The 26,972-nt window shown below is 37.8% G+C and overlaps 4 protein-coding genes across 4 annotated transcripts; all 4 read left to right on the forward strand.

Moving 5' to 3' along the window:
* The first annotated feature begins 284 nt into the window (after positions 1-284).
* On the forward strand, positions 285-11,944 carry spaca4l (sperm acrosome associated 4 like). Its single transcript, XM_056399210.1, has 3 exons — positions 285-443; positions 8,099-8,209; positions 9,963-11,944. Exons 1-3 carry the CDS (start codon positions 392-394, stop codon positions 10,190-10,192), a joined length of 393 nt encoding a protein of 130 aa, XP_056255185.1. The 5' UTR covers positions 285-391; the 3' UTR covers positions 10,193-11,944.
* A 4,013-nt stretch (positions 11,945-15,957) lies between these two features.
* LOC130183622 (prostate stem cell antigen-like) lies at positions 15,958-20,501 on the forward strand. Its single transcript, XM_056399211.1, has 3 exons — positions 15,958-16,132; positions 17,272-17,382; positions 17,809-20,501. Exons 1-3 carry the CDS (start codon positions 16,081-16,083, stop codon positions 18,021-18,023), a joined length of 378 nt encoding a protein of 125 aa, XP_056255186.1. The 5' UTR covers positions 15,958-16,080; the 3' UTR covers positions 18,024-20,501.
* Positions 20,502-20,822: 321 nt separating this feature from the next.
* On the forward strand, positions 20,823-21,657 carry LOC130183970 (lymphocyte antigen 6 complex locus protein G6d-like; the record flags this gene model as incomplete). The annotated part of the gene is made up of 2 exons (XM_056399680.1): positions 20,823-20,964; positions 21,077-21,657. Coding segments are annotated over 2 exons (363 nt in total), but the record flags the coding sequence as incomplete, so codon positions are not given.
* A 117-nt stretch (positions 21,658-21,774) lies between these two features.
* Positions 21,775-24,426, forward strand: LOC130183843 (sperm acrosome membrane-associated protein 4-like). The gene is made up of 3 exons (XM_056399569.1): positions 21,775-21,973; positions 23,169-23,279; positions 24,029-24,426. The coding sequence occupies exons 1-3, from the start codon at positions 21,922-21,924 to the stop codon at positions 24,250-24,252; spliced, it is 387 nt and encodes a 128-aa protein (XP_056255544.1). The 5' UTR covers positions 21,775-21,921; the 3' UTR covers positions 24,253-24,426.
* The last annotated feature ends 2,546 nt before the right edge of the window (positions 24,427-26,972 follow it).

Genomic DNA, 26,972 nt, shown 5'->3' on the forward strand with positions numbered 1-26,972 from the left:
GCAATATGATAATAATGTGACAGGAAGGGTTAAACACGACAACGTCACCATAAAATCACCTTTGAGCACCAAACAAACACTACAATTCCCCATTTCCCCATCTTTCCCACAGTTCAATTCCCTGCTGGAAGCTAATAACCCCCAGCTGTGTGCCTGTGGGGTCGCGCTCAGGTGGGAGAGATTGAAAAAAAAAAAAAACCTGGGTGGATGCCCAACAAGACCTCCTCTGATTGGATAACGGTGACGTTTGGTGGGAGGTGGAAGATTATAAATACAGCAATGGCGGAAATTTTTTTTGTTTGATCAACTTTGTAACGGTCTGAGTTCTCACAGGAAAACGGGCAGCATCTCCTGAAAGTCGAGTTTGCAATCTTACCCTCCTTTCTCCAAGATGAACAGAATTATTCTTCAACTTTTTGCAGTCGGATTCTGCTTTGCTGTCGGTAAGATAAAACTCTAAATTATGATTTATTCATTAAAATATATACATTTTTTTTCTTTATTGTAAAGCACCTCACTTGCAAAGCTTACCACCTGAAACTATTTATTAAAATGGACGGCTTTATATTTCACAGAGAGCGTACAATATCTTTCCCCCGACTAAATCTACGTTTTTTTGCATGAAGTTTGGCATGTCTGTATTTTACTGTGGTTGTTTTCCCTTAAAAATACCACCACAGTTTCTAGAGTGCTGATATATTTAGAATTGGCTTCTCTATTCTGCAAGTTTTAAATGGTTGGATACAGTTACATTTCGAGCTCTTTGCTTTCTATATGGACCTTTTTATATTTTCCATGAACTAGTTTTTATTTTTAAGTTCCTCTTGACGTCTCTTTTCTTGGCAACACAGATTCGAAATGTCAAAATATTTTTGCAGGGCGTTAAAACTTCAATATTTGACTTTCTTTGGGGGGGGGGGGTTGGGAAGTGTGTGTCATGTTTTACTCGGTGGGACATTGTTGGGAGGGCACGGAGCTTGGGGCTGTCTGACTGGGTGTGTTCACCTTGTATACAGACTGTGTTTTCATATCAGCAGCCAAATAAGTGGGCAGCTTTGTGGTGAATTATATCCTGCAGCGAAGGACCAGTAAACAAAAAGTACCTCCAGTTGTTTAGCATAATGTTGCAAACGATTGTTGTCATATCATGGTATCATTTTTATGGGGTGTGATTCAGTTTAAGGAATAAAACCTTTTTGAAATGAAAATGGTTGTTAGCTAAAAGTAATGGATAAACAATTGGTAGTTAATGTTAGCTAACAAACTGCCACAATAGCAAGAAGTTACAAAAAACAGTTGAAATGGTTGTTAGCTAAAAGTTCTGGATAAACGATTAAAATAGTTGAAATGGTTAGCTAAAAATAAACAGTTGAAATAGAAAGATAAAGGGATGGATAAACTGTTAAAATGGCAAAAAGAAGTTGATTACTCCATACTCTTTTATTTGGCTGACAGAAAACTACTTATCATGATAATTGATTAACCATTCCAATAATTTTTCAAGCAAAAATGCCAATTAGTCTCTGATTTAATCTATAACATGGGAGGATTTGCTGGTTTTCTTATCTTATCTGACAGCAAACTGAATATTTTGACTTTTGGACTGTCACCAGCATGGACTTGGACTCCAGAAAAAACATAATGGGCATTTTTTGCATTTCCCCAACATTTTTTTTTTTTTTTTTTTTTATAAGAAAAGGACTCCAACCAACAGATTTACCATGTAAGATTCAACAGAGCACAGGATGATTTTGACTGGTTCCCACAGATGAACGAATTGGAGGCAGAGTTTTCCAGCACATCCCAGGCTTGACTCTAATGCTGTTATTACAGGTTGGGGTGAGGCAGTCTGTTTGTGGTACAAGAAGGTTCTTTTTTTCCCAGACTGAATCATGTCCAAACCTGCCAGCCATGAGAAATTCCTCACCTTGTAACAGTGGAGGCTGTGCCCAAGTCTCAAATTCCACTTCTGTAGAGCGTCTGCAGAATGGGCAGGGACATTGCGTCCCCTGCTATTGTGTTTTTAAGCTATTGTAGTTGATTTTTGTCCTCAGGGTCCCCTCACCTCTGTTGTTTTGGTCTCCTGTTTCAAACCACACCCTCTCTAGAGGGAACTATTTTCCGGTCATGGCTTCCTTTTTATACACGTTAAGGTGATAATGTTGACCCGTAAGTCCTTTACTCAAATCGTTGTTTGTGACAGAAGAGTGATTCACAAATGGAGATAATTACATACTGAGGTTTTTAAAACTCCCTTTATGAGTGAGCACAGGAATTCTCTGCAAAAAATAAGAGTTTTACATTAAATAAATGGACATACTGGTATGAAATACAAGATCCAACTTTCTCATACTTATGCAAACTTGTCCTGTTAGTCTTGTGGAGAAAAATTGTACAAGACACTCATCAGTTAATCACTCAAGGTATTTCTGGCTCTATTAATGTCCTTTCTACCTGCAGCTCTTAAAATTCACAACTGACACCAGAGTTAACATTTTCTGAAGGCAGGGCTGTTTTTTTAGAAGGGGGGAAAAAAAAAAAGATGTTATTTAAAGTCCACTCCTCTGTGTAGATTTGATTACAAGTTTTGGTTTTTGACTATTATAACTCCTATGTCAGTTTCTTTCTCGCACGTTTAGGGTTTGTTTTATTAATCTGTAAAAATCAATTCACAAGAGAGTAATCAAAAATGTTACCGCCCCAAAACATGTCATCTGACTATTCTTCCCATGAGCCTGGTTAATCCCTTCAAGGATGTTGCCATTGTGAGTGAGAATCTACTTTACATCCAAATGCACACGTAGAATATATTTGCACAACACATCAGACCCACCCGAGCGTATTTATCTTTACTTTTCCTGATGTTGTATAGTTCAAGGAAGATAATTATCCCCTATTCAGATGAAGCGTTGAGTGCTGTCTTAGCATATTTACCCTCATATTACATAAACTTGTTTGCATATTCATTTAATGTCCTGCTGTCACATTTCAACTTTGTGTGCACAGTGGGATGGTGTTGTAGCACATGACTCACATTGTGAGTTTAATTTTAGCTCAAGTTATTCACTGTTTTTCTTTCCAGTTGCTCCCATTTTCCCACAGTGAGCTGAAACACAAAGCTATGTAACACCGAGCCTTTTTTGCTGAAATGGGTCTGTAAAAGAAGTTTTCAGCTTGTGGGAGGCTGGACTGAGTCACTCTTTACTGTTTTTCATGCGTTTCTGTTTGTCACACATGGATACGCTCATGTTGAATTCATGACAAAGCGGTGACTAGAAACAACACTTAACTTTAACCACAGACAGGACAAACTCTTAGTTACCAGCTCCTCCAAAAGAACTGATTTACAGGAGAAAACACTGCATCTAATTCCATGCGTACTTCTTATAAAATCACTTTTATTATTTTGTTGTTCCTTAGTATTTGATTTAACAGGAATTTATTTTGTTATGACAACTGTTAGCTTCCCTCTTCTTGTTTTTCCTTCTGGTTTTTGGTTTGTCAACATGTCATTGCAGTAGAAAATTGAAGGGCTGGTGCTCTATGATCTGTAGTTTCAGTGAATGAGCAGTAGAGGGCAGTATAAAGCTGACACTGCACATTGAGGGATAGTAATGTGCCACACCTGGGAGTTCAAACCTGTTCCTTGCTATCAAAATGGAGTCTGACAGCACTTTTTTTTATTCCAGCTGAATTGGTGGTTTTGGCTCAGTTTCAGGCAGAGCGACTCACTGCTCTATTCAGATATCATCCTCAAAAGTGACTTTTTAATCATTTTACCACTGCTTTACTAATTTTTTTATTATTATTTTTTTAATTGGTGCCATCTCTTAATGTTAGATTTCTTACTGATCATGGTATTTCTACATATAATCCTGTAAATGAATTTTAAATACACCTAACAGCCCTACACAAAGCTAATGCAGAATTAGTATTTGTGAAAAATGTTCCTGTAGTTTGTCTTTCTCTGTTTTTCTTAGGGCAGATAACCAAATTCAAATACTGTTGAATAGTTTTAAGTACTTGTACTGTACAGTATTTTGATTTTCTTCTACTCCACTAAATTTGAGTTGAAAATACACTCAAATACATTTGATTGACAGCTCTAGATACAGGTTTTACAGTTTGATCAAATTATAAAATGTGTATGTATGTATAAAATGAGATGACAAAATTTTATCTGAACATTATAAGCCTTGTGCAGATAAGATTTATTGCAGGATAAGACTGCATTACTTTTCGCTAGGTGAACCTGATAACCTGTCAGCTTGAGTGAAAGTAAAGGATGAGTGGTGGTGACTCCAACACTTTAAAGACAATTTTCAGTAGTCGGGACTTCCCCCTCTGAAAATCAGTGGCTGCGTTTGCTCAGGTATTTCCTTCTTTGTGCACCTGTGATAACATTGGTGTTAGGGGACTGATGTAATATTAAAAGTACATCACAAGAGAAGAATCTTTCCTGTGATGAGGAAAGAATTTTTTCTTTCACTGACTGACAAATATATCACCTGATATTTGAGCAGTCACCTGTATCATGATAAATTGTATCCTGCAAATATGCAGCGCTGCTTCTTGCGCACCAGTCTCCTCTAGCTACTGTGTCTTTCAAAAGTGAATTTTTCCACCTGTTATTGTATAGATATATGCTATGGATGTTCCTTATAATTAGTTTCCCTGTCACTTAAACAGAAATTTAAATTTAGATTAGTCGACTAGTACGAAAAAGCCATCACCAGTAGCCGTCTTGGCTTCCATGTTTGTGCTGAATGTGGTTACATATTCCTCTGTTCGACTGGCTATATGCCAGTTTAATCTGGCAGTGAACATACAACCTCTAAATCAGAACTGCTGGTTTTACTAGATGTCGTCTGTCCCACCTTGCTTGTTTACAACATCCGCTGCAGCCCCAGCTAGTGGCGGGCTAGTGTGTGACATTTCAGATGAAACAGACAACCATAAAATATTAATAATTAGTTTGACTTTGGTGCCGATAGTCGAGTAATCGCACACATCCCTAATATATACTTTGCCTCTTTTACCCAGAGTCTGTTCTTTAAGGAAACATGCTGCTGTGTAGATGTTTTGTTACAATCGTAAGAGGTGAAGACGCAACCAATTATGTGTTGAGACACTGCTGCTGCAGTGAACAAACAGTCTGCTGTAATTGAACATCATTAGTTTTACTGTTCCCATGTGACTTCACATCCAGACTGCATCAGACTCGCCACACCTTGGCCATAGTTGGGTTATGAGACAGTGCACCCCTGGGCACAGACATGTACAAGATTCCCCACACACCTCTAGCATAACAGCAATACACTCGAACATAAATTCTGAGTCTGTGGTAAGTGTCGCTTTTGTTTTTATTTTGCGCCTGATTAAAGTTTGTTTATGCGTCTTTGTCGTAGTTGTTTGATTTACTGTCCAATCAGAAATAATAGTCATCTCACACTGAGGCTCTGGCTCTAGGCATGTTCAGTAATCCTCACATGACCTTGACAAAGAATTCTTGTGCTTAAATGCTGGTGAAAAAAACATGTCCTAAGCAACACCGATTTATGCGTGTTGTTTTTATAAACAGGATGAGTCAATAGCCTGAAGAATCAAGTTGGACCAGAAAATATGATGTGTAACATGCCAGTCAGCATTGCAATGTGCTTAGTTGCTGCAAGGTGTGACAGCATGGGAGTCACTCTGCAATATTTTTTGTGTGATTGTCATTTTATGGTTTGTTACTTTAGTACACAGGGTCATCAAAGGTGTTGTTTTTTTTTTGGTGGCTTGTTTTCAGAAAAGTCATTTTGTCTCCCGGATAAAGAAATCTTTGTTTGACTTAAGGCCAGAACGTATTATAGTGATTATATATATATAAGTAGGCAATAAGAAAGGATGCACTGTCAAAAGTCTCTAAAGTTTACCTGGGTGTAACCGAAACCTGCATGACAGGGTGTGGGGTTGTGTACAATGGTATGGGTGTGTTTTCACCTCTGTGGTAAAGAAATGGATTATCCTGCCAGATTGTGATTTGAAATCGGGGCCGTCTCACAATATCGTATAGGTTTACCTGGTGAAAGTCAAATCCTCCAGTTAGTGGTAGAAAAAGTGAAATTTAAGAAACATCATGATGATGATACAGCAGTAACGCTGTAAAAAATATATCTTCTCTCTGTAAAATACTAGAGTTGGATATTTAATTGGCCATTAAATATTTATCTCCAGTAATTGTTTTACATGTTTTTTTTAATGTAGTGTGAGAGATGTAAATATTGCATATGAAATTATTCATTATTTTAAAGGGCCATATTAAAATGAGCCAATTTTTTGGGGGTGTTTGTTTTTCTTTATTCCTGCATGCAAAGTGGACCATTTGAGAATTCAACTAAACTTACTTGGCTAATTATCTTAGAACTAAAACTATTGGTGATGACTTATCAGATGATGCAGAGGCAGTTCAGGCTGCGATTTAATGCTAGTTTCAGTATCATTTATAATGCATTTCAGTCTTAGTCTTCATTACTTGGGATGATTTGGTTCAAATGCACAAAACTACAATGCATCAGAAGTAGTGTATATGAATTTTGTTTTAGACTTCAGATTCCCTTTTTAAAATACTCAAGTACATACTGTGCAGACACAATAACTAACGAGCATGTTTGTGACTTCAGTGTGATTAGTGTGAACTTTATCCAACAGTTCCAGTCACGGCACGATGAAACTGGAGCGACTGGTTTCTGAGGATAGTTCCAGCAGGGTTCACTTCAGCTGCTAACTATCTTCCCTCCCTCCACAGCACTATGTCACACACTCACTGCAGTGTTTCAGCCTCACAGTGGCCACTCCACTTCAGGCTTGTCTTAAATCTGTTAGAAAACAAATCTGGTTTTCCATCTGGTGTTACTGTTTCGAGGGGTCTTTTTATGACGACCTTAAGTAACTAAGTTTTTTTTTTTTTTTTTTTTTTTCTGTTCTGAGCAAATTAAAAGGAAATAAGAGGATTTGCAAAAAGAAAAATAGGCAGGGAGATTTACTTCACTTTTACTTTGAGTTTAGAGTAATAAAGTTCACAGGTCTATATTTGATGTGCTCAAGTTCCTCTGATAGATCTGAGAGAGCAAATTTAATAGATGCTGTCTGTGACTTCATGAATGTTTGCTCAGCCCACTGACAAGACTTAACATGTACTGCATCAGCCATTTTATCTCCAGTAATTCTGCAGGTGCAGTTTTAATTACTGAATTTTATTCACTGCTTACCGTATTTTATTTTGTGAGGCGCTTCACATTTATCCCTTCATGCTGAATGCAGTGCAGTGGTTCAGAACCCGCTTCTTCCATGTGAGCTCACTCTATTTGAATAGCCTGAGTTGATGACCTTCTAGACCTGTTATCTGCAAGACAAGGCTTTTGTCAACATACCTTGGCTCTAAACCGAGTTCCACACAGGGTACTATTATCTGTAGTCTGCAGTTAGTTTGCTGTTTCTAGAAACTAGTCGCAGCTGATAAAGGAAATGGGTACACTGCTCAAGTTTTATTTATATAGCTCAAAATTTGTCCCATAGTGTTTTACAATCTATACATGCAAGAACCTCTGTACTTAGATCAGTTTGGATTTATAACTGGGCCGTTCTGTTCAGTTTTCTGGTCATTTTAATCACAAGGTTAGAGAGAAGTGGCAGTCGTAGAATTACAAAATAAAACAGTAAGTCACTAATAACTTTTATAAGTAACAGTTTCAGGGAAAGTTTAAAAGTGTTTGAATGAAAACTGCGATGAATTCAATGAAACAAGCGATGGCATGACCTCGACCAAAACCTCTTCTGTGCTACGGATCGGGTCAATTGTTTCATCCATGGTCACTGACTTTATATCTCATAATCAACATGTACGACTGCTTTAAACGCCAGACTTAATCATGGAACTGAAACAGTCCTCCATACCAAACAAACATGAGAAAAAGCTTGGTGGAATGAACACATAATTATACCAGGTATAAACTGCTGTAAACCTTTTTTTATCACTAATTCTCCTGTTCTTTTCTTCCTCCTTCTGTATGTCCCTCCCTCCCTTCTCATCCCTCCAACTTTCTTTCGATGTCAGGCCAAGCCCTGCAGTGCTACAAATGCAAACTCGGCTTCTGGAATCTGTGCATAACCACAAAGGACACTTGTGACGAGGGAGAACATTGCTTCAGTGGTGTTGGGACGGCAGGTGAGGAGCTCAGTGGCTAAAAATCTCACTGGACAACATTCTCCTTTTTTTAAGAAGCTTTTCAACACTCGCACAAATCCCCATCAGTTGCATTCCCTCTCCAATAAACCAGGATCACTTTACTCTCCAGCAAATGTAAAAGGATTTTCATTAAAAGGTTGAGTAACGCAACATAAAATTTAAGTCTTAAAGCCAATGATTCCCAACCAGGGGTAATATGACCTCATGGGGTTGTTTTGCAGTTGGGAGGCCCGAGGTGTGCCACAACTAGTTAACCATTCAACCTCAGTTGTAACACACTAACATCATGCGTTGTAATTTATTGTTGGTGTGTGAAAACTAATTAGTCAGTGAGCAGAGAGGTTTAAATGTTTAGCAAAATGTCACGAAAAACAGGTGAAATAGCTAAAAGGTTAATATTTCTACACTCATGAGGACAGAGGAAAAAGATTAATTAAAATTGTTAGATGAAAATATGTGTTGTGTTCATACATATTTAGTCCTTCTCATGAGGGGTATGGTTATTTGGGGGAACTCGGATTAATTAAAATCATCAGTTGCAGCTCTAAACACACACTCATGTTTGTGCCTTTATGTTGGATTTATCTGGTGTTACAGATAACAGACCTGCCTTTTACATTCTGAGATATGTTTTTTAAAAATGGTGATCACAATCACTATGTATCTTCACTTACAGTAGATAAACCAGACTCAATTTCTCCTTTCACACTATCACAAATCATTCATTCTTCCAGTGTGTGGCAGCGTAGATAGCCATACATCAAAGCACTTATTCAACTTACAGGGAATCTATTTACAAATTGGATTTCAAGATTTGGGTGCCTACAGTAAATGTAAACATGTGAAGTTGTCATATGAAAAACATCTCCATTTTAAATTCGAATTCTAAAATAAAAAAATTAAACTGACGGTGACTGAAGGTCTATACGATCTGCCAACTGTCGACACCAGTGGAACAGACCTGGTTCAACTTCATTCAATCAGTCGTCGCACCCAAATCATATTTAGTTGTCTCAATAGTTTTAAGAAGGGACCCCGCCTTAGCTACAGGCAAATGTGTGTTCCTCTGTGAGTGCGCCATTGTTGTCCAGAAATGTACTAATTAATTAATTAGATTAAAAACACATGACTCTCATTTGCACAGGGTGACAGGTTTTCTTCATTATGATGAACACACACTGTATTATTTTGCTGCTGTTGTGAACACTTATTTCTGTTTTTTATTTCTGCTGTTATTGGTTTAAAAATGTTTATAGTCTGTCACCATATTTTACCATTTATAAGCAGTATATAAACATTTCATAAATTGTTTAACTATAATGTAGTTTTAAGCAGATCCGAGTGTTAAATACAGTAAAAAATAGTTGTAGTATTATAAATGTCTTAAAAGGAAATGTTATGACACATACTGTCAGGTATGCAAGTAGGTCACATACACTGTCCTTGTATGACTCATATCTGCCTACAATTACATCAGTGTTACAAACCAGTTATGAAATGTTAATATATTGCTTGTAAATGCTAAATAGGGAGCTTAGGGTTAAGTGTTGCTTCCTATAGTCTTTTACTTGTCGTTAAAACCTCGAAACCAAAACTGGAGTAACAGGATCTTCACAACTTGAGGTGTATCGGCGCATTCCTCTGAGTGTGAAACTCCAAACAGCCATTTCAAACAAACACAATGAACAATGGACCCTGACAGTGATTGTGTATGTTTGCTGTCTGTCTACAGCCTCCTTCATGAATATCACGATGAAGGGCTGTCTAGCTGAGGCCGACTGCAACAGCACCAAAGAGGTAAACTTTCCCAGCAGCAGCTCCAACACCACCGTCTACACCATGACCAAGACGTGCTGCAACACCGACCTGTGCAACGCCGCGCCCGGTCTGCCGGGGGCCTCCGGGCTCAGCCTGACCTTCGCCACCATCACTGCTCTGCTTGTGGCCAAAGTCCTGGTTTGACAGAGGATATAGGGGATACATGGATGACACACAGTGCATACACATATAAAAACACACACACTACATGTTGCGCACACACACGAGCACTACCAGGATTAAATCAAATGCCCTCCTCAGACATGAGCTCTGTGGTTTTGCAACTTTTATTTCTCCACATGGGTCTTGTGTTTACTATCCTTGAGGTGTATTGTACTACTCACACAAGTGTATATCTCAGTTAAAATTTATTTCACTCTTTGTTTTTGGATTTTTAGTATGTATAAGCCCTCATTTCACTGCAGGAGATGTTAAAAATGTTAGCGGACAGACAATTTAAAGTCTAAAATGAGTGTTTAACACTGACAGGATGCAAGTTCCCTGCCGTTAACTTGAAGGAGCAGTCTGAAGTTTTGTTACAATGTCGGTCAGCAGCTGAGTCACATGTTGGGTATATCGCTGTATGACTATCTAGGACAGATGGTGCTGTTTGCTATAGCTTAAGGGAATAGTTTGACACTTTGGAAAATGTGCTCATTCAGCTTTTTAAAAAAAAAAAAAAAAAAAAAAAAAAAAACTTTTTGGCCAAGAGTTGCATTAGATTTGATATCAGTCTCATGTCTGTGTGAAAAATACGAAGCTAGTAACCAGGCGCAGTTAGCTTAGCTTAGCATAAAGAATGGCAACAGCTGGAAATGGCTAGCCTGGCTCTGTCTAAAGGTTTAAAAAAAAAAAAAAAAAAAAAAAAAAAAAAAAAAAAAAAAAGAAAACCCACCTGCTGCAGCTCCAGCTCTGTCACTCCGCTTGGCTAATGTTTCCACTTTTGCCACAGCCTCCTCTCTCTGTTGACAGTCCTACCTTGAGCTGAAACTGGAAAAAGGAGACTTTCCCTGAAAGCTCTCACATCTGACCTGGACTGGCAAAGACTGGTACTGGACTGGTGAAGGGATAAAACACACAGATAACTAATGTGTTCAACAACTGTGATTTTGTTACCTGTAGTCAGAACCAGGCTAGCTGTTTCCCCTCGTTACCGGTCTTTATGTCAAGCTAAGTTAACTGTGTTCTGGCTGTAGCTTCATGTTTGTCCTGCACACATGAAGGTTGTATCAATTTCCTAATCCAACTCTCTGGTAGAAGGGGAGTACGTTCATTTTCCAAATTGTCAAACTATTCTTTTAATTTATTGCCTTTGACCCACTGTAATGTCATTTTAAAGTCATAATATTCAAAAGCCAATATATGATTTCAAAGCTTCCATAAACATTTCTTACTTCTATTCATTTCATTTTATTGCCAGTTGCTTTGCATTCACTTTATTACCATGTCGCTAACATAATGTAAATGGGGCCCTTGGCTTTTGTCTTGCAGTATCTGTGAACCTTTTTCTTTTGGACTACAGCAGCTTCATTAACTCTGTGTGTAACCGTAACTGTTATATTTTTGATATTGGTAGAAACGTTTGTCTTGCTAGTTTTGGATGTATGTATGTGGAGAACGTGATGAAATCAATCATATTGTGTTTGGAGACTGAAAAGTAATTGAGATTACACAAATTTCAAGTATGTCTATTCAAATCATTCTCTATTTTGTATTGGCTTGTGTTTCCGCATTAATCACTGATTATTAAAGATCAGTTACCGCTCCCTGAATTTGACACATCTGGCATTACTCCCAAAAACAGAAACATGTAGGTGAGTGTGAATGTTTTTTGTGAAATTGGTCATATAGATAATTTGAAGACAGCAATAAAAAAAATCAAAGTGGGGGAAAAACCTTCCTGTGTTGTGATTTTTAGTTTCTTCTTTCAACTCGGTGCCATCCTGCAGGATCAACTGGTTCCTCAGGTTTCATTGCCCCGCAAAGGAGACGGTGCTGCAGGAGGGAACTCGCCTATCTTGATTCCAGGTTTTTGCACAGACGGTACATTCTTTACATATAGATAATTGTAGGATGTTTGTAAAACTGGTGACTTTAGACATGTGTGGCCTGACTTTGGTGGTTTAGAGGTTTCCACTTTATAACAACAATATGATTAAAGCTGAAACAATTAGGTGATTGATAAGTTTAGGCCAAATATTCACTGATTTCAGCTTTTCAAATGATGATCATTTTCTTTGTCTCAAACTGAATATCTTGAATTAAAGGCGTGGCAAGTTAATTTAACCAGCCTATTTCGTTCACTGCGAAAAAGTGCTTTACACAATGCAAAAGAATACAAAATATGAATAAGATAAGACTAAGAGAAGCAGGTCAAGGTAACTGAATAATAACATACATGCAATTTGATTGAGAATGATGAATAAAACAGTGTAAAAAGGCAGTGTGATGGATAAGAATTATGAGAAGCTCCACACTTTAATTAAAAACAATTGTAAAAAGGTGTGTCTTCATTTGTTCCAGATGTGGAAACATGGGAGCTAAAGTTAAACATAAATCAACCAGCTTCACTTTGCCACTTTGGTTTCTGGGTAATCTTAATCTCATGAACTGTAATCAATGACTTATTCCACTTCTTGAATAACAGATACAGAGAGTTTGATTGGCTCATGGTATGCAATTAGATCTTGCATCAGCCATCCTTTGCATTCCTCCACAGTCTTGCCCTGACGTAAAGATAGACAAAAGCCCCTCTTGTCTCCTCCCCTCACCTGTCTTGCTATAAATCTCAGGTCTCATCAAACAGGCTCATCACTTCTTACTTCACACAGCATCCAAGAAGCTTTAGACTCTCTGAGGAAGGATTTTTTTTTGTGTGTGTGACCTGAAACCAAGGACCAAATCAACACAACAAGATGGGCAAGATCCTGTTTGGAATCATTGCAGTTGTTGCATCTTTCATTCTGGGTAAGATCAGAGATCAACAGTTATCAGGGTTTTTACTGGAAAGAAAGATATGATGGACATGAAATTTGGCAATTTCTCTGGCGGTGATTGGTTTGATTGAGTAATCTGTAGTGCAAAGATTAGCCATGAAAAAAAGGGCGGGAAAAGCTCAGTTGATGAAAAGATTGGACACTGATTTCAAATTCATTAGCATTCATTTCATTTGTATTACTTGTATTACTATTATTTTATCATAAAGAAAACAAAAATCACAGTTGAATTCAGCTTTTTATTGATTTTTTATTGACATCTCATTTGCCCAAACCCGTGCTTATACAGTACAGAAATTAGTTTTTGGTAAAAGTGATATTACAGAATTGTCAATTTTAGATTTTTAAATGAGTCAGTTCACCCAAAGTATAATGATAGATATTTTCTAATTTAGCCCCGGTGGTACCTTACCGTGTAGCTAGTTTAACATTCAGGTGTCAACAATTTTCAAAGGGACTATTTCTTCAGACGAAAGTAGCTCCATTAAAAACAGTTTGACACCAGGCGTCAGGATCATGCAGGGTAGTGTCAACTCTCTTCAACTATCACCACTAGAGGAAACGGAGACAATTTGTTTTCTTTGAGTGATTTGGGTGAAATAACCAGTTGTTTTTGTGTGCGTTTCTTTTAATAAGCCCCATGGCCAGTCGGTTCTTTAGAAATCCTTCATATTTGCTGAAAAAACAACTTAAGGTCTCCGTTCAGTGAAGTGCACCACTGATTAGCATCCATTCACACATTGACAATGAAGATTCAAATACAGTATCACTGAAATTGACAAGGTACCACAGCACAGGGTGTGGCAAAAGGTCCAACTGAATGGTCAGGAAAAACACGTGTAAAAACACGCATGTGTAATTATCAAAGCGACATTAGCACAAGCTCTTATAAAACAATCGCTGCCATAATATTATAGCATGTTACGGGTTTACGGTTTGATAATCAATCTCAGCTCTGAAATGTTATGAAATGATTCTTGATTTTAACCTTTGTGCGTTCACTTGTGTGTTTCAGCGGAGTCCCTGACCTGCAACAAATGCACCTTTGGCCTAGTGGGCTTCTGCCTCAACTCTGCTGAGGAGTCCTGTTCGTCCAACTCCAGTGTTTGCTTTACTGGAAAAGCCAGTAAGTCACCTGCCAATAATCTTCACGCTCACGCTCACGCTCACACTCACACCCTTTTCCTTTAAACATTACATAACAGCACAGGCATGAATCACATCACAAATCTTTACTAAATCCTTTGACACCTAGACACATGGATTAACAAGCACACCCTATGTTCCCTGCTGTGTCCCATGTGACTAGATATGCATGTTTTATCTTCATGCTGATTCAATGGAGTGATTCCTTTTCTTTGACTAACGGTTGCCATACCAGTGGAAAATTACGTCTTTACAAGTCCTGCACACTGGTTTAAAAGTAGATGGAAAAAATAAAAGCCAGAATAAAAGCAGTCATTTAAACAAAAGATTTCATGATTTCAGGGCAATTGAAATAATAAGGGAAGGAACAAAAAAGTAAGCAAAGGAAGGAAAGGGGGAAAACAATAAAAAAAATAATGATGTAAGATCTGATTCGCAAAATTAGTGTATGAACATCCAGGTATAGTGGCTTAGGTGAATTTGGTGCAGTAAAAAGTGCATTATTTCCATGCGGTGGAGTAAAAAGTAGAAATTCTAACAAAACAGAAACACTTGAATAAAGTACCAGAACCTCAAAACTGTATTTGATTTAATGTACCATGCTACTCCCGGATTCTTTTATCAGTCTGACACAACTATTTCTCCTCAGCTTTCCCGTCACTCTCGGACTTCGTTGGCTTCAACACCCAGGGCTGCAAGGATGATTCCAGTGGCTGCAACGCGACCACCAACGCCACCCTGCTGAGCGTCAACTACCAGACCAAAATCGAGTGCTGCTCAACAGACAAGTGCAACCCCGTGCAGCTCAGCGGGGCCCCGTCCACCAAGATGACCTTCACGGCCGCCATCGGTGCAGCCGTCCTGGCCTCCGTGTGGGGAAGCATGCTGTAAAACGCCTAGTGCAACATCACAAAACCGCAGCAACCAGCTGCAACCAAGAACCAAAGGCACTATCCATAGTAAACTCTTTGGACCTGGTGATTTTACGAGTATGTTTACTCATATGTTCACAGTCTCTATTTTTCATAACTCATGTCAGAGGTCACTTTTATGATGAAGTTACATAAACTACATAACTCAGGGAAACTCCACATCAAGGAAGTTGAGCAATGGCATGTTTCAGGGAAACATTGAGTTCATAAAATCTTCCATGTTGTTGCTTTGCTTTTTGTTTTTATAACCAATAAATTTATTTATCCTTTTACCTACTTTGTGTCTCACTGGACAATTTTCTTCTTTTCAACAAAAAAGATGACATAAATAGTTTAATAGTCATTTATATGTCAAGCAATATTCTACTATAACGATTGTACTTGTACCAAAGGATATACTGGCGGAGTCGCCAGTGGGTACGGAAAAGCTCAACTGATGAACTAATAAATTTACTTTACAACATCAACATCCATTTTGCATTTGAGAGCTTGTGAAATCACTCAAGTGAGGCGTGAAGTTGAAATATTTAACTAAAAATCATATATATACAGTTGAAGTACAGTAGGTAACTTAGTAATGGACCAATGGTTTTCATGTCCAGCTTCCGTCACTCAGCATGAAAGCAACCACAGCCACTTAAACACTAATGATTCAAATATGTTGCAATAATATCCACTTCTTTACAATCAATAGTGTTAATATGACAGGCGCTGTGAAGGTGTGACTGTGTTCCTATTTCGTTTTACTTCACGTACAGGAATATGTCATCCCTTTCCCGCTCTCTTATCTCTACAGTTGACATATTTTACTGATATAACTCCCCCGGTGTATGTAAATCTGAATCACTGGTCCACAAAACCTAAAGCTTCAGCACACCTTTTGAAACGGTCACAAATTAGAGACGACCGAAACTCTTCGGAGGTATTTTCACCTGCAGGTAGATCTAAGAACATCACGATGAACAAACTTCTGTGGAGCTGTGCCGCGCTGTTGACTCTGTTTGTTACAGGTAGGGGTTTTTTTTTTGTTTTTTTTGTTTTTTACAAGGGAAGCAGTAACTTTGGGGGGTGTTCCTGTGTATGGGTTCAAAATAAGGATCAATGAGATGTTGAGCTTGTGAAATCATGATCAGAAATAATTTCAAAACTTGCAGTTGCATACCGCACTTAGTAAACCTGCCATAAAACCTTGCATGAGAAAACAAAAGCATTGATATAAGGATAAAGTATTTAGATATTCTCATTTTTTTCTGCAATCTACAAATCTGTTCCACACATTCAAAAACTAGAATTTATCCTGTAATGTGTTGACTTTAAATTTATTCCTGAACATCATTTCACAAATTATGAATCTTATTGGCCCATGTTTTTGGCCCCGTATATCATTCAGTGACAGGGTATCCAGCAGTTAAAGTGGTTTATGCAGATGTGTGTTATCAGAACAGAACTGTGCGGTAATTTGGTTAATTTCATTTCAAATTCATGATGTTATTTGATGTGATGTTATTTAAAACATAATGCAGTGCATGATGTATGACTTCAGCAAGCTGTATGAAAGATCTGCCCATTCAAACAAGATTTGCCCATTGAAAGGATAAGTTCACCCAAAACATCAACATTAAATATTAACATAAACATTAATCTGCCACTAACGATACAGATGCTGTAGTTTTGTTTGTATTTTTTTTACAGACTTTGACAAAACATACCTTGGATAGTTTTTATTGTAACCAGCACATTGTGTCTGTGAAAATCAAGTTGATGTTAAATGTAAGTACCACAAAACAAATCTCATTCAGCTCTAATGTTACAGGGTGGAGCCAGAAAAACTTCTCATGACTCATATCAACTTCAGCAAATAAAACTGTGGCTTTTTGTACAGTTGGCTTCAAAGTCATACACATGTATCCTGTATTTAATTGCATTTTAGATAACACACCCGGAGGTGTTCACCTTGAGAGGTTACGAAACAAAAGTCGTGATGTGTGCTTTGTGATTACTTCAGGTGCTTGTTTGATAAAGGTGTAAATAAATGAAGTCAGATATTTAGGAATATTTATTTGACTTTTTCCAGAGGGTTGAGATCAAACAACATAAAACATTCTTTTCCAGTGGTCCTGTTCATGTCCCTGTCTCTCCTCTCTCACAGTTGAGTCCCTCTCCTGTTACACCTGTGATGTGGCGATCCTCGGCTCCTGCCTCCGTGCAGCACCTATAAATTGCACTAGAGATCAGACCAGATGTTTCACTGCAGTTGCTAGTAAGATGAATGACACATTAATCTTTTTTTCATACATAAAAACAATGAACAAAACGCCTTTTTTTGTCAATGTAATGTTAAAGATAAACTGTGTTAGACTTTCTGCTGACGCTGAACAGATGCATGTATTGCACATACACACAAAGAAAATATAAAACACAATTAAAACATGAATAAATGAATCAATAGAGTTGGCTGTCCTCATTAAAATAAATTTAAAAAATGATTTTTGGACATGCCACACATAAAATATAATGTTTCTCATATGAAAAACTGAAATACAAAAGATGTCTTTCTGCATAGAGGAGACACAAACAACCACAAAGAAACCGTAACGACAGCCACATCCCTGCTGCATAATTTAAATCAGTTCTGGTAATTAAAAAAATGAATCATAGTAAATATCTGCCTCTTTGCTTCCTCCAGAGTTTAGCGCCGACCTTTTGGATATCCATCAACGAGGCTGTACAAAAGAAGATGCATGCAGAAATGAGACTGGGGCCATCCTGAATGTTAACTACACCATCACCAGGACCTGCTGCAGCACCAACCTGTGCAACGGAGCTGCCTCCATCCAGCTACCTATGACCGCGGCTCTGTGCGCTGCTCTGGTGGCAGTTTTGAGCCAATGGGCCCTTTAAAGAGGAGGAGATGGGACAACAAATTGTTCCTTTAAGTTTCCAATTTCGAAAACACATAACTTTTTTTTCTGAGGTCACAGTCTCTCTACATTTCCTGTTTGAACAATTTTTGGCTCTATATTCTACACCAGGACTGAATGCCTCTGTTTAAGCAACTTAAAACCAATAGTGATTGTTAAAAAAATAAATTATTTCCTAGTGAAATTGTATTTCCAGTTTTCCCAGAGTGTTTATTTGGAACACAGCCTCCACATGATCGGTATGATACGATATGCTAACATAACTGTTGTCTCGGAGACAAGGTTTGGATAATGCAAACGACGAACAAACAAAACAGTGTTAAAGTAGTAGTTTTCACATTTTTGTTGTGGGCAAGATGAGAAGATAAATATCACTCCCATGTCGGTATCTTAATTACAGCATAGCAGTTTTACTTATAGCAGTCTGTTAGCTTAGCACAAAACAGCTATTGTGGCTCTGTCTGAAGAGGATAGATCCCGCCTTCCAGCACCTCTTATCATCTAAACTAATATTATATCTTTGTTTAATCTGTAAACAAGATGAGAGGCTGTGGGTTCATGGAAGTCACATATCTCTTTGAGCTGTAAGTCTCATCATCACTGTGAGATTGGTATGAAACCATAAAATAATTTGCAACAGAACCGCTCATAAAAATCACAATATATTGTTTATACTCTTTGGCTTTTGTACAGATTAAACAAATTAATGTTTCCCACTATTTCCAGTCTTTGAGCAAAATTAAGCTAACCATTTTAGCTCATGTAACTCATGGCAAATAAGAAACGAATGAACTCCAAATATTATAAACTGCTTTTATTTGGGTATGTATGTTATAAAGAAACATGCAAAACATTTAGCACCTGTGGGTAAATTTAAAGCTGTGACAAATAAAGGAATAGTTTGACATTTGGGGAAATATGCTAGTTTGCTTTCTTGCTGAGTGCTAGCTGAGGAGATTGATGCCACTCTCTTCTCTGTATCATAAACATGTAGCTACAGCCTGCAGCCGGTTAGCTTAGCCGCAAATTGTTTTCTTTTTTCTCTCTCTAGTTAAGTACATGTTAAACAAGTGAGATTTAAAATGTTAATTAGCGAGCTTTAGAGCTGCTGACAGAAGGATTGTTTTTTTTTTTTTTTTTTAGATAGAAGCAGGGTAGCTATTTCCTCGAGTTTCCAGCTTTAGCTAAGTGAAGCTAACCTCTTTACAGATGTGTACTTCTTAAACAGCTGTTTTCAGTGGATTTGGGAGTTGATTTTTTCTTTACAGACTTATGAACCACTGTGAGTAAATTTAATGCTGTTGCAACTTTAGCCCTTGTTTTTTGACTAATACCAAACAAACTTAAAAACCATAATGTACTGCAGGTTGATTCAAAGATGCAAATAATGTTTTGAGCTCACAGCTTCTCTTCAGTTTCTATTTCTATTCTATTCTACACTTGAAAATTGACTTTTGAGGTTATTTTGTCTCACGTACAGTGCCAATGGTAAAGTCTGAGTGTCCATGATCTATGTGGAAATTGTCAAAAGTAAAAAAAAAAATAGAAAAAAAAAGATGGCAAAGAGTAAAGGGAGTGTCTCTTCACAGAGATTCCTATTATTGAGGACATTTCCCATTATTGACTGAAACTTGGTAGCTTTGTCCTCTTTTGTAATGAAATGCTTTTGAAAGTGAAGGTTCAAACAAACACAAACACACACATATTCAACTACGCACACACACAAACACAGTAAAGAGATGACCGTCCATTATCTCTTTTTCTCTTTGTTTGGCTTTTCAAAGCTGTCTGAGTTTGACAAGTGAAAATGAAAGGCATTCATCTTTTTTACTCATTGTTGATGACCAATCTGAGATCCTCATCGCAACCAGGTGACCAAGGCTGATAAAGCTCCCATTTCAGACACTGACCTGGACAGTTGGATCGTTGCTCGTCTCTTTGACCACCGCTGTTACATTTGGATCTTCTTATTTGTGCTGAAACTCTCTTTATAAAACAAACATTTGTGTAAGAGCAAAATGAAGAAATTGCTATTTGTCTGTGCAGCCTTTATGGCAATGGTTGTTACAGGTAGGGGCACGCTATATCTCACTATATCTTCAGTTTTGAAAAAAAACAAAATTCGTCTTCACATGTCTTTACTTGAACTAGAGCTGCAAAGATTAATTAATTAAAATGTATTGGCAACTATTTGGACAATCGATTCAGATCGGTTGTGTCACTTTTCAATCAAAAATTCAAAATATTTACTGATTGTAGCTTCCAGGCTGTAACACCAAGGTCTTGTCCTTGGTAATGTCTTTCTGAAAATTTGGGGGTTTTATGACTTTTTGGCAGTTTACTTGTAAAGGATTCAGTATTTCTCCGCCAGAATACAACGAATGAGTGACAGTGGAAAGAAATCTGTAAAACAATTTACTTTTGACAAGCTGTATTAAAATTATATGGTATAAATTGACTTGTGACTTTCATGCAGAGTGATTCGTATAAAACAGTAACACTTAATAAAAGCTCTGAGGCACCGAAAGTGTTTGATAAGAACATTTTATCATGTTGAAATGGCATTTCTGAAAATGATGTCAACTTTGCTGACTTTGACAATGATGAGAAGTGATAAAGAAGTTGATCCTGATGCTGCATTTAGGTCAGTGGTGGCTTATTGTGTAATGTTCTGTTACTTCAATAATGTTCCTCCCTCGTATAAAGAAAGCAGTACGTCATCTGTCTCAGCACTTTCTCTCTCTTATCTCATCCTCATCATGTGCTCTTCTAAATCTCTCATTCATTCATTTCATTTCATTCAATCATAGGTGAGTCGCTGACCTGCAACACCTGCAGGGTGGGGATCGCAGGTAAATGTCTGTTCAGCTCCACTGAAACCTGCAGCGACTCTCAGTCCAGCTGCTACTGGGGAAACCTGGGTGAGTGACACTTCAATGATCCTTTGAGTGTCACAATGTGTCGGCACCTCTTTATTTTTAATGTAAAAACTCCAACAAAAACTCTCTTCGTCTCCTTGTCTCCCCATTTCAGCCTTCAACATCAGCAGTTTGCTCAGCCTGCAGACCCAAGGCTGCCTGGCCTCCTCCCTCTGCAACCAAACTGAAACGGGATCCCTCCTGACTGCCGGATACACCGTCAACAGGACCTGCTGCAGCACCGACTGCTGTAACGGAGCCGCATCCATCCAGTTCTCTCTCACTGCTGCTTTGGGCGCCGCCCTACTGGCTGTTTGGAGCAACTTGAGCCTTTAAAAATGAAAACAAAGATCCCCTGTTGTCTTTGTGTGCATGCAACTTGATGGATCCTGTAGACACTCCTGTATTGTGATAGTCGTATTGTTGTAGCCTTTATGCCTGGAAATATGGGGTTTTGTGAAAATATAGACATAGTATGAAAACTCTATACATCTTCAACTACCACAAAGTAAACTTTTAACTGCCTGAAACCTTTTACCGCATGTTCATAACAGAGGTGAACAAATAATAAACTATATCTGGTTGGTTGGTTGTTTGTTGAGACCGAACGTAAGGACTGGGAAGCTACAAATGAATTGCCTATGGGGGATAAATAAAGTTGTCTGAACTGAACTGAACTAATAAAAGTTACATTACATGCTCTGACTTTTTATGCACTTGAGTTTTACTTTCCTCTAGGCTGTGAATGTAAATCTTATCAGGACTTCCTCTTTACTTTCCAGAAAACACAAAACCTGATGAACTTCATTCTTGCACATAACTTTACCATTCAGTCGTGAGTGGAATCTTTTCATTGCCTCTTCAGACAGTCACTAGACTCAGACTGAGGTATTCAGACCTTGAAATAATATCTATTTAAACTTTCTAACTAAGCCCGTTGACCTCGTAACCCTGAGAAGGATGAATAACTTCTGGAAAGCAGTGACTGTCCTGAGCGCCTTCATCGCAGCGGGTAAGTTCAGAATAACTTCTGAGGTGAAATAAGAGGATTTGTCTTCACATACAGTCTGTGGGTGAAAATGAGAACACAGATTTAATTAAACCTAATTCTTTATTTGTAAAGAAGCTAACAACAGATTACCTAAAACAGGCCTTTATATATTATTGTTCCTTTTGCTTTTGTGAGATCAAATGTGTTTACTCTTAACTACATCAATGTCTGTCTTTCAGACTACGTTTTGTGTGACCTCAATATTAACTAGACACGTCTGTGTTAAGTACTGACCTGCACTATAATTGCTGGACAAATGTAGTCAAAGGGAGTGGCTTTTACCTTGATTGCACTCTGGCCTCATTACCAGGAGCAAACAAAGTGCTCAGGACAAAGTCTCGGGACAAACAAAAATAAAGATTGATGGTTGATTGAGTCTCAGGTGGTTTTGCTGCGCTGCAGCTTAATGACATTGTGTCTGGTACAATTGTCTTGTGCAGGACTAATTGCCACAGATGTCAGAGGGGACTCCTGTTCTGAATTGATACACATTATGAGACTAGAGGCAATTTAAAAGCAGCATAAAGCATTTGGAGAGCGTCTTGCTTCCTGAGTACCTGGTTAAAAAGAATTTAAGGGTAAATGTATTCACTTGCCTAAAAATGCAACAATTCATAGACTTTAGAAATTTAAGGAAGCGTATGGACTGGACCTCTAGTTTCAGGGGCGCATTGCATCCTAGTTTATAAAAAAATCAGACAAAGGACAAAATATTGTTAGGAGTAATGCCAGTTTACTATGAAAAAATAACCACTGTAAGTGAAACACACAATGGGTAAGGATGAGTAGCATTACTATTAGCTATAAAATAATTTTAAAACGCACCTTTCAGGAGATGACAGAGTAGAGTACCACTGAATCATCAAGTGTCATCTGACTTTCATCTATTCTTATTATAAAATGGAAATACTCATTCACAAAACCTTTAGGGCTTTGATTTATTTATTCTCTCTGCTTTCCTGCGGCAATTCGACTCATCACAGCGCATGAGAACAAATATTATCAGTGCGAGGATGGCTTCAGAAAATCCCAACCAAAACCAGATTTCTAGCACAGATTTCCTGACACTGTTCAACTCAAGGAACTATGTTGTTGAGCGAGTTTCTGTGAACCTGATTATCACAGGTTTCCTCCTGTCTTTCTTTTCGTTGCACAGCACACTGCCTGAGGTGCCGTCAGTGTCCTGTTGGCATATTTGGGACGTGCCTGCTGGGGAGTGATGTCACATGCAATAATGCAACTGAGAGCTGTTATACCGGAGAAGCGCGTAAGGAAACCTCTACAACACTGGAAATACTGCATTTTATACAGAAATGTACAATAAAACCAAACATGAGAAAATTTGGTTAAAGCTCAGTTTTGTCACTGCTTCTGCAAATAAAGTACAAAGTACAAATAAAGTACCTGCACAGTGTGAATAGTTGATAGATTAAACAGTGGCAAGAGAAAGGATGTGAACCCTTTGGAATGACCTGGTTTTCTGCATTCATAAAATGTGAACTGATCTTAAGTCACAAATAAATGAAGGATATCTGGTATGATTGTTCCTCTCTTTGTTTTGTGACGCATGGTTCATATCAGCAGATGTTTGAGTAGCTTTAACCCACACTTCCAATCTAGTTTCATTGATTGGACTCCAGGTTTGAGAACTCCTGATTCCAGTTAGTTTTTGTTGATGTCATTAGCTGAGGGGTTCACATGCTTTTTCCAACACTGTGAATGTTTGAATTATGTTTTCAATATGGACAAGAACAATACAAGGATTTGTGTGTGATTAGTTGAAATAGATTGTGTTTGTTCATGATTGTAACTCAGATGAAGATCTGACCATATTTTAAGACAAATTTATACATAAATACAGGTGATTCCAAGGAGTTTACTCACTTTATCGTGACGCTGTATATATGTAGAAATATTATTGTTAATTATTACTATAAAATCTGATAAAAAAGTAATAATTTCAAAACACTCTAAATTAACCTCCTTTAATTTTCACATTCATTTTCATTCTCCCAGAGTTCAACGCTACAGGGACGCTCACCCTGCACACCCGCGGCTGCCTGGACTCAGACCTGTGTGGGAGGACGCTGACTGGCGCCATCGCGGGCGCTGGTTACACCAGCAGTTTCCAGTGCTGTACCACAGATCTGTGCAACGGAGCCTCCTCTGTGCAGATCTCCCTGACTGTGGCCCTTTGTGCTGCCGTCCTGTCCTCTCTGTGGGGCACCTGGGAGATGTAGTTTTACATGATCTGCCCATGTTTCTACTGTTGGTGTGGATTTTTACTGTTTGTACTAGTTGAGTATTAATCAGTATACTCCTAACACTGATTTGTCCTATTTACCTACTAATGAACTATTTTAATTTGAATTTGAAATCCATGAAGCACCATTAAAAAAGTCATTATAACCTGTTTTCTGCCTCTTGTCATCATAAAATACGGATTCAGGGTGCTCACTACCATCGAGGACACTGAAATCATGTCTCCAATACATTATTTAAGTAACATAGAGGGATTTTACAGCGGTCAGCAGTTATATTTTTGTTAAATCAGGTGTTTAAAACTTAGTATATTTAACTGTGAGTACTTCTAGGCCAACAAATTTAATTTCTGGCAGCAGAGAGAAGGCTCAGAGGAGCTTTTAGAGCTTTATGTTAAGAAATAAAACTGTAATGTTTCATTTACGGGTCCCTAACTTCCTGGAGTGAACTACATAATCTGGTTAATTACAGGAAAAAACAGACAAAGTTCTGAGCTATAGTCATATTTAGTTAGTTGGGTTGTGTTTTGAAGCAGTTTTTCAGAGGAAACTTGCAAAAGATAGAACATAACAGCACACAGATTATATACAATATGAAAAACCAGAATCTTTAAAACACTTTAGAGATTTTTTGAGAGGATAGCGGAGGAGAAACTTCTAATGGCCTCAGTGTTTCTAAACTTGTGGCCAAAGTGTACTATAATTAGGATAACCAGATAGTTGACAGCATTAACACGCTTAGGTGGACTATATCCTTAAAAAAATATGACTCCTGGGCATGAAGCAGTATTAGTGTTAACAGAGACATAAAACAGGTTTGATTGCGTTTTAGATACAGTATTTATTTGGGAGGGGTTTGGAAGAAGGATCTGTGCTGTGACATGTTGAGTTGTCAGTAGCTGCCAGCTACAACGCAGACTGGAGTCGGGTTCTCTCCACAGACGTGTGATGGAATAATCCTGTCGTCCTGCGAATCATTTCAAAAGCAAGGACGCCCTCTAGTGCATCGTACACAGGAGCAGAACAGCACAGTGACAACACAATGACACTGCAACCTGATATTGTAAATATTGGGCAGAACAGTAAGTGCAGCATTGGCCTCTGATTTATTAGCAGCCAAGATTCAACAAAAAATATTTAAAAGTAGATTTTAAATGACTGAAAAAGTGAAAAAATCCCCACATTTAGACTTAGACCCTTTAAAATTAAAAGGATATGTGACTTGAAATGAAAAGGACAATTATTTGGTTGAGTGATCCACCTTCTCAACCAGATCAGGCACTAACTTTGGACTATCAAATGTATGAATTTTTCTGATTTCTCCAGCTTTATACAAAACATGTTTTGTCATAATCTATACATTTTGTTCTATGAGGGTCCAAAACAATTTTAACATGGAAAATTACTGTTTTTTTTCCTTTATCTTTGTAGTGTTGTTTGAAAATGTAATCGCACCATTCATGAATTGATCCATTTCCAATATATAACAGTTTTACCACAAACCCCTAAGTGAAATATTTTTGGGTTTTTTTGTCAGTGGAAAGTTAAACCTATAATCACTTTTTAAAAGGTTCCAGAGGCCAGTTTTAAGACACATTGAATTAAATGACTGGCCACTAGAAGTTCCTCAAGGACTCCTCCTGTTTCTGGACCCCAGGGTGGGGCTCCATGATGCAGAAAACACTGTGTCTGAATTAAGGCTTTGACTGTTGGTTTTACATGCTCATTGGACGGAGAACCGAGCAGAACCTTCCTCATAACTCCATATTGATTTTCCAGATTTTTGGATCAGACTTCGTACAGTTTTTCATGTTTTGTTTATCCTTTGAAGGCAGCAAGTAATGTAAAGCTCCATACCTCCCTCTACTGGCCTGTTACTGTACTGCAACACACACCACTCAGAACTGTGTTGATTTTTTGAATTCAATTTAAATATATTTTTTATTCATATTTTTCTTTTTCTTTGCTTTTATTTCATGAACCTTTGACTGTATTCCGTGTTGTGCATAAAGTAGCCCCACTGTTTATGTCTTCAGTTTTCCTATTGTGTTTCTATTGTGTATATATTTTATTATTATATTTTATGCACATTGCTGCAAAAAGATTTTAACTTTTGGAAGAATTATGATCTGAACTTAAGTGTCACAACAAACCTAAAATGACTGCTTATAAAAAAAAGTTACACATCACACTTTTGTGACATCCAACACATTACAGTGCAAAAACATCAAAATAAGAAACTCCTCCTGATACTGAACTTCAGGCACAATTTTAAAGTCCCTCTCAAACAAACCTGCTTTCCTACATTTTTCTGAAGGTATATGAGCAATGGTTCGGGTTTGCTATGCAAATTAATGCAAATGTAAGTTCTGCCATCACAAAAGTTACACCCTGTCCCATCTTGACTAGTGGCATGAAAGTTGCACATATTATATTTTCATTTTGAAGATGAATTGATTGATTGACTGACTGACTGACTGACTGACTGGTTGTCTTAATTATGGCGGAGGGACAATGGTTTTCAGTAGGGGCACAACATTTAACATTCACAGTAAAAACAGTAAAAGACAGTCTGTACATGGCAGACACACACAAGTACAAGTAACTGGTGTTAGACGCAATACGCACAGAACAATTCAAATTACTTACAACTATGCAGATATAGCTATAGTGCTGCTGTGAGTATAGAGTTTCATGTG

This window comes from Seriola aureovittata, chromosome 16 (genome assembly GCF_021018895.1).
Source record: "Seriola aureovittata isolate HTS-2021-v1 ecotype China chromosome 16, ASM2101889v1, whole genome shotgun sequence".
NCBI classification, from domain to species: domain Eukaryota; kingdom Metazoa; phylum Chordata; class Actinopteri; order Carangiformes; family Carangidae; genus Seriola; species Seriola aureovittata.

What these genes read in the sequence shown, in the direction of transcription:
- LOC130183843 (XM_056399569.1), top strand. Translation starts at nt 21,922, where the DNA reads ATGAATAACTTCTGGAAAGCAGTGACTGTCCTGAGCGCCTTCATCGCA. An exon ending in GAGCGCCTTCATCGCAGCGG is followed by an intron (nt 21,974 to 23,168) that starts GTAAGTTCAGAA and finishes TTCGTTGCACAG; the next exon opens with CACACTGCCTGAGGTGCCGT. An exon ending in CTGTTATACCGGAGAAGCGC is followed by an intron (nt 23,280 to 24,028) that starts GTAAGGAAACCT and finishes TCATTCTCCCAG; the next exon opens with AGTTCAACGCTACAGGGACG.
- spaca4l (XM_056399210.1), top strand. Translation starts at nt 392, where the DNA reads ATGAACAGAATTATTCTTCAACTTTTTGCAGTCGGATTCTGCTTTGCT. An exon ending in CGGATTCTGCTTTGCTGTCG is followed by an intron (nt 444 to 8,098) that starts GTAAGATAAAAC and finishes TTTCGATGTCAG; the next exon opens with GCCAAGCCCTGCAGTGCTAC. An exon ending in CAGTGGTGTTGGGACGGCAG is followed by an intron (nt 8,210 to 9,962) that starts GTGAGGAGCTCA and finishes GTCTGTCTACAG; the next exon opens with CCTCCTTCATGAATATCACG.
- LOC130183622 (XM_056399211.1), top strand. Translation starts at nt 16,081, where the DNA reads ATGAACAAACTTCTGTGGAGCTGTGCCGCGCTGTTGACTCTGTTTGTT. An exon ending in GTTGACTCTGTTTGTTACAG is followed by an intron (nt 16,133 to 17,271) that starts GTAGGGGTTTTT and finishes CCTCTCTCACAG; the next exon opens with TTGAGTCCCTCTCCTGTTAC. An exon ending in ATGTTTCACTGCAGTTGCTA is followed by an intron (nt 17,383 to 17,808) that starts GTAAGATGAATG and finishes TGCTTCCTCCAG; the next exon opens with AGTTTAGCGCCGACCTTTTG.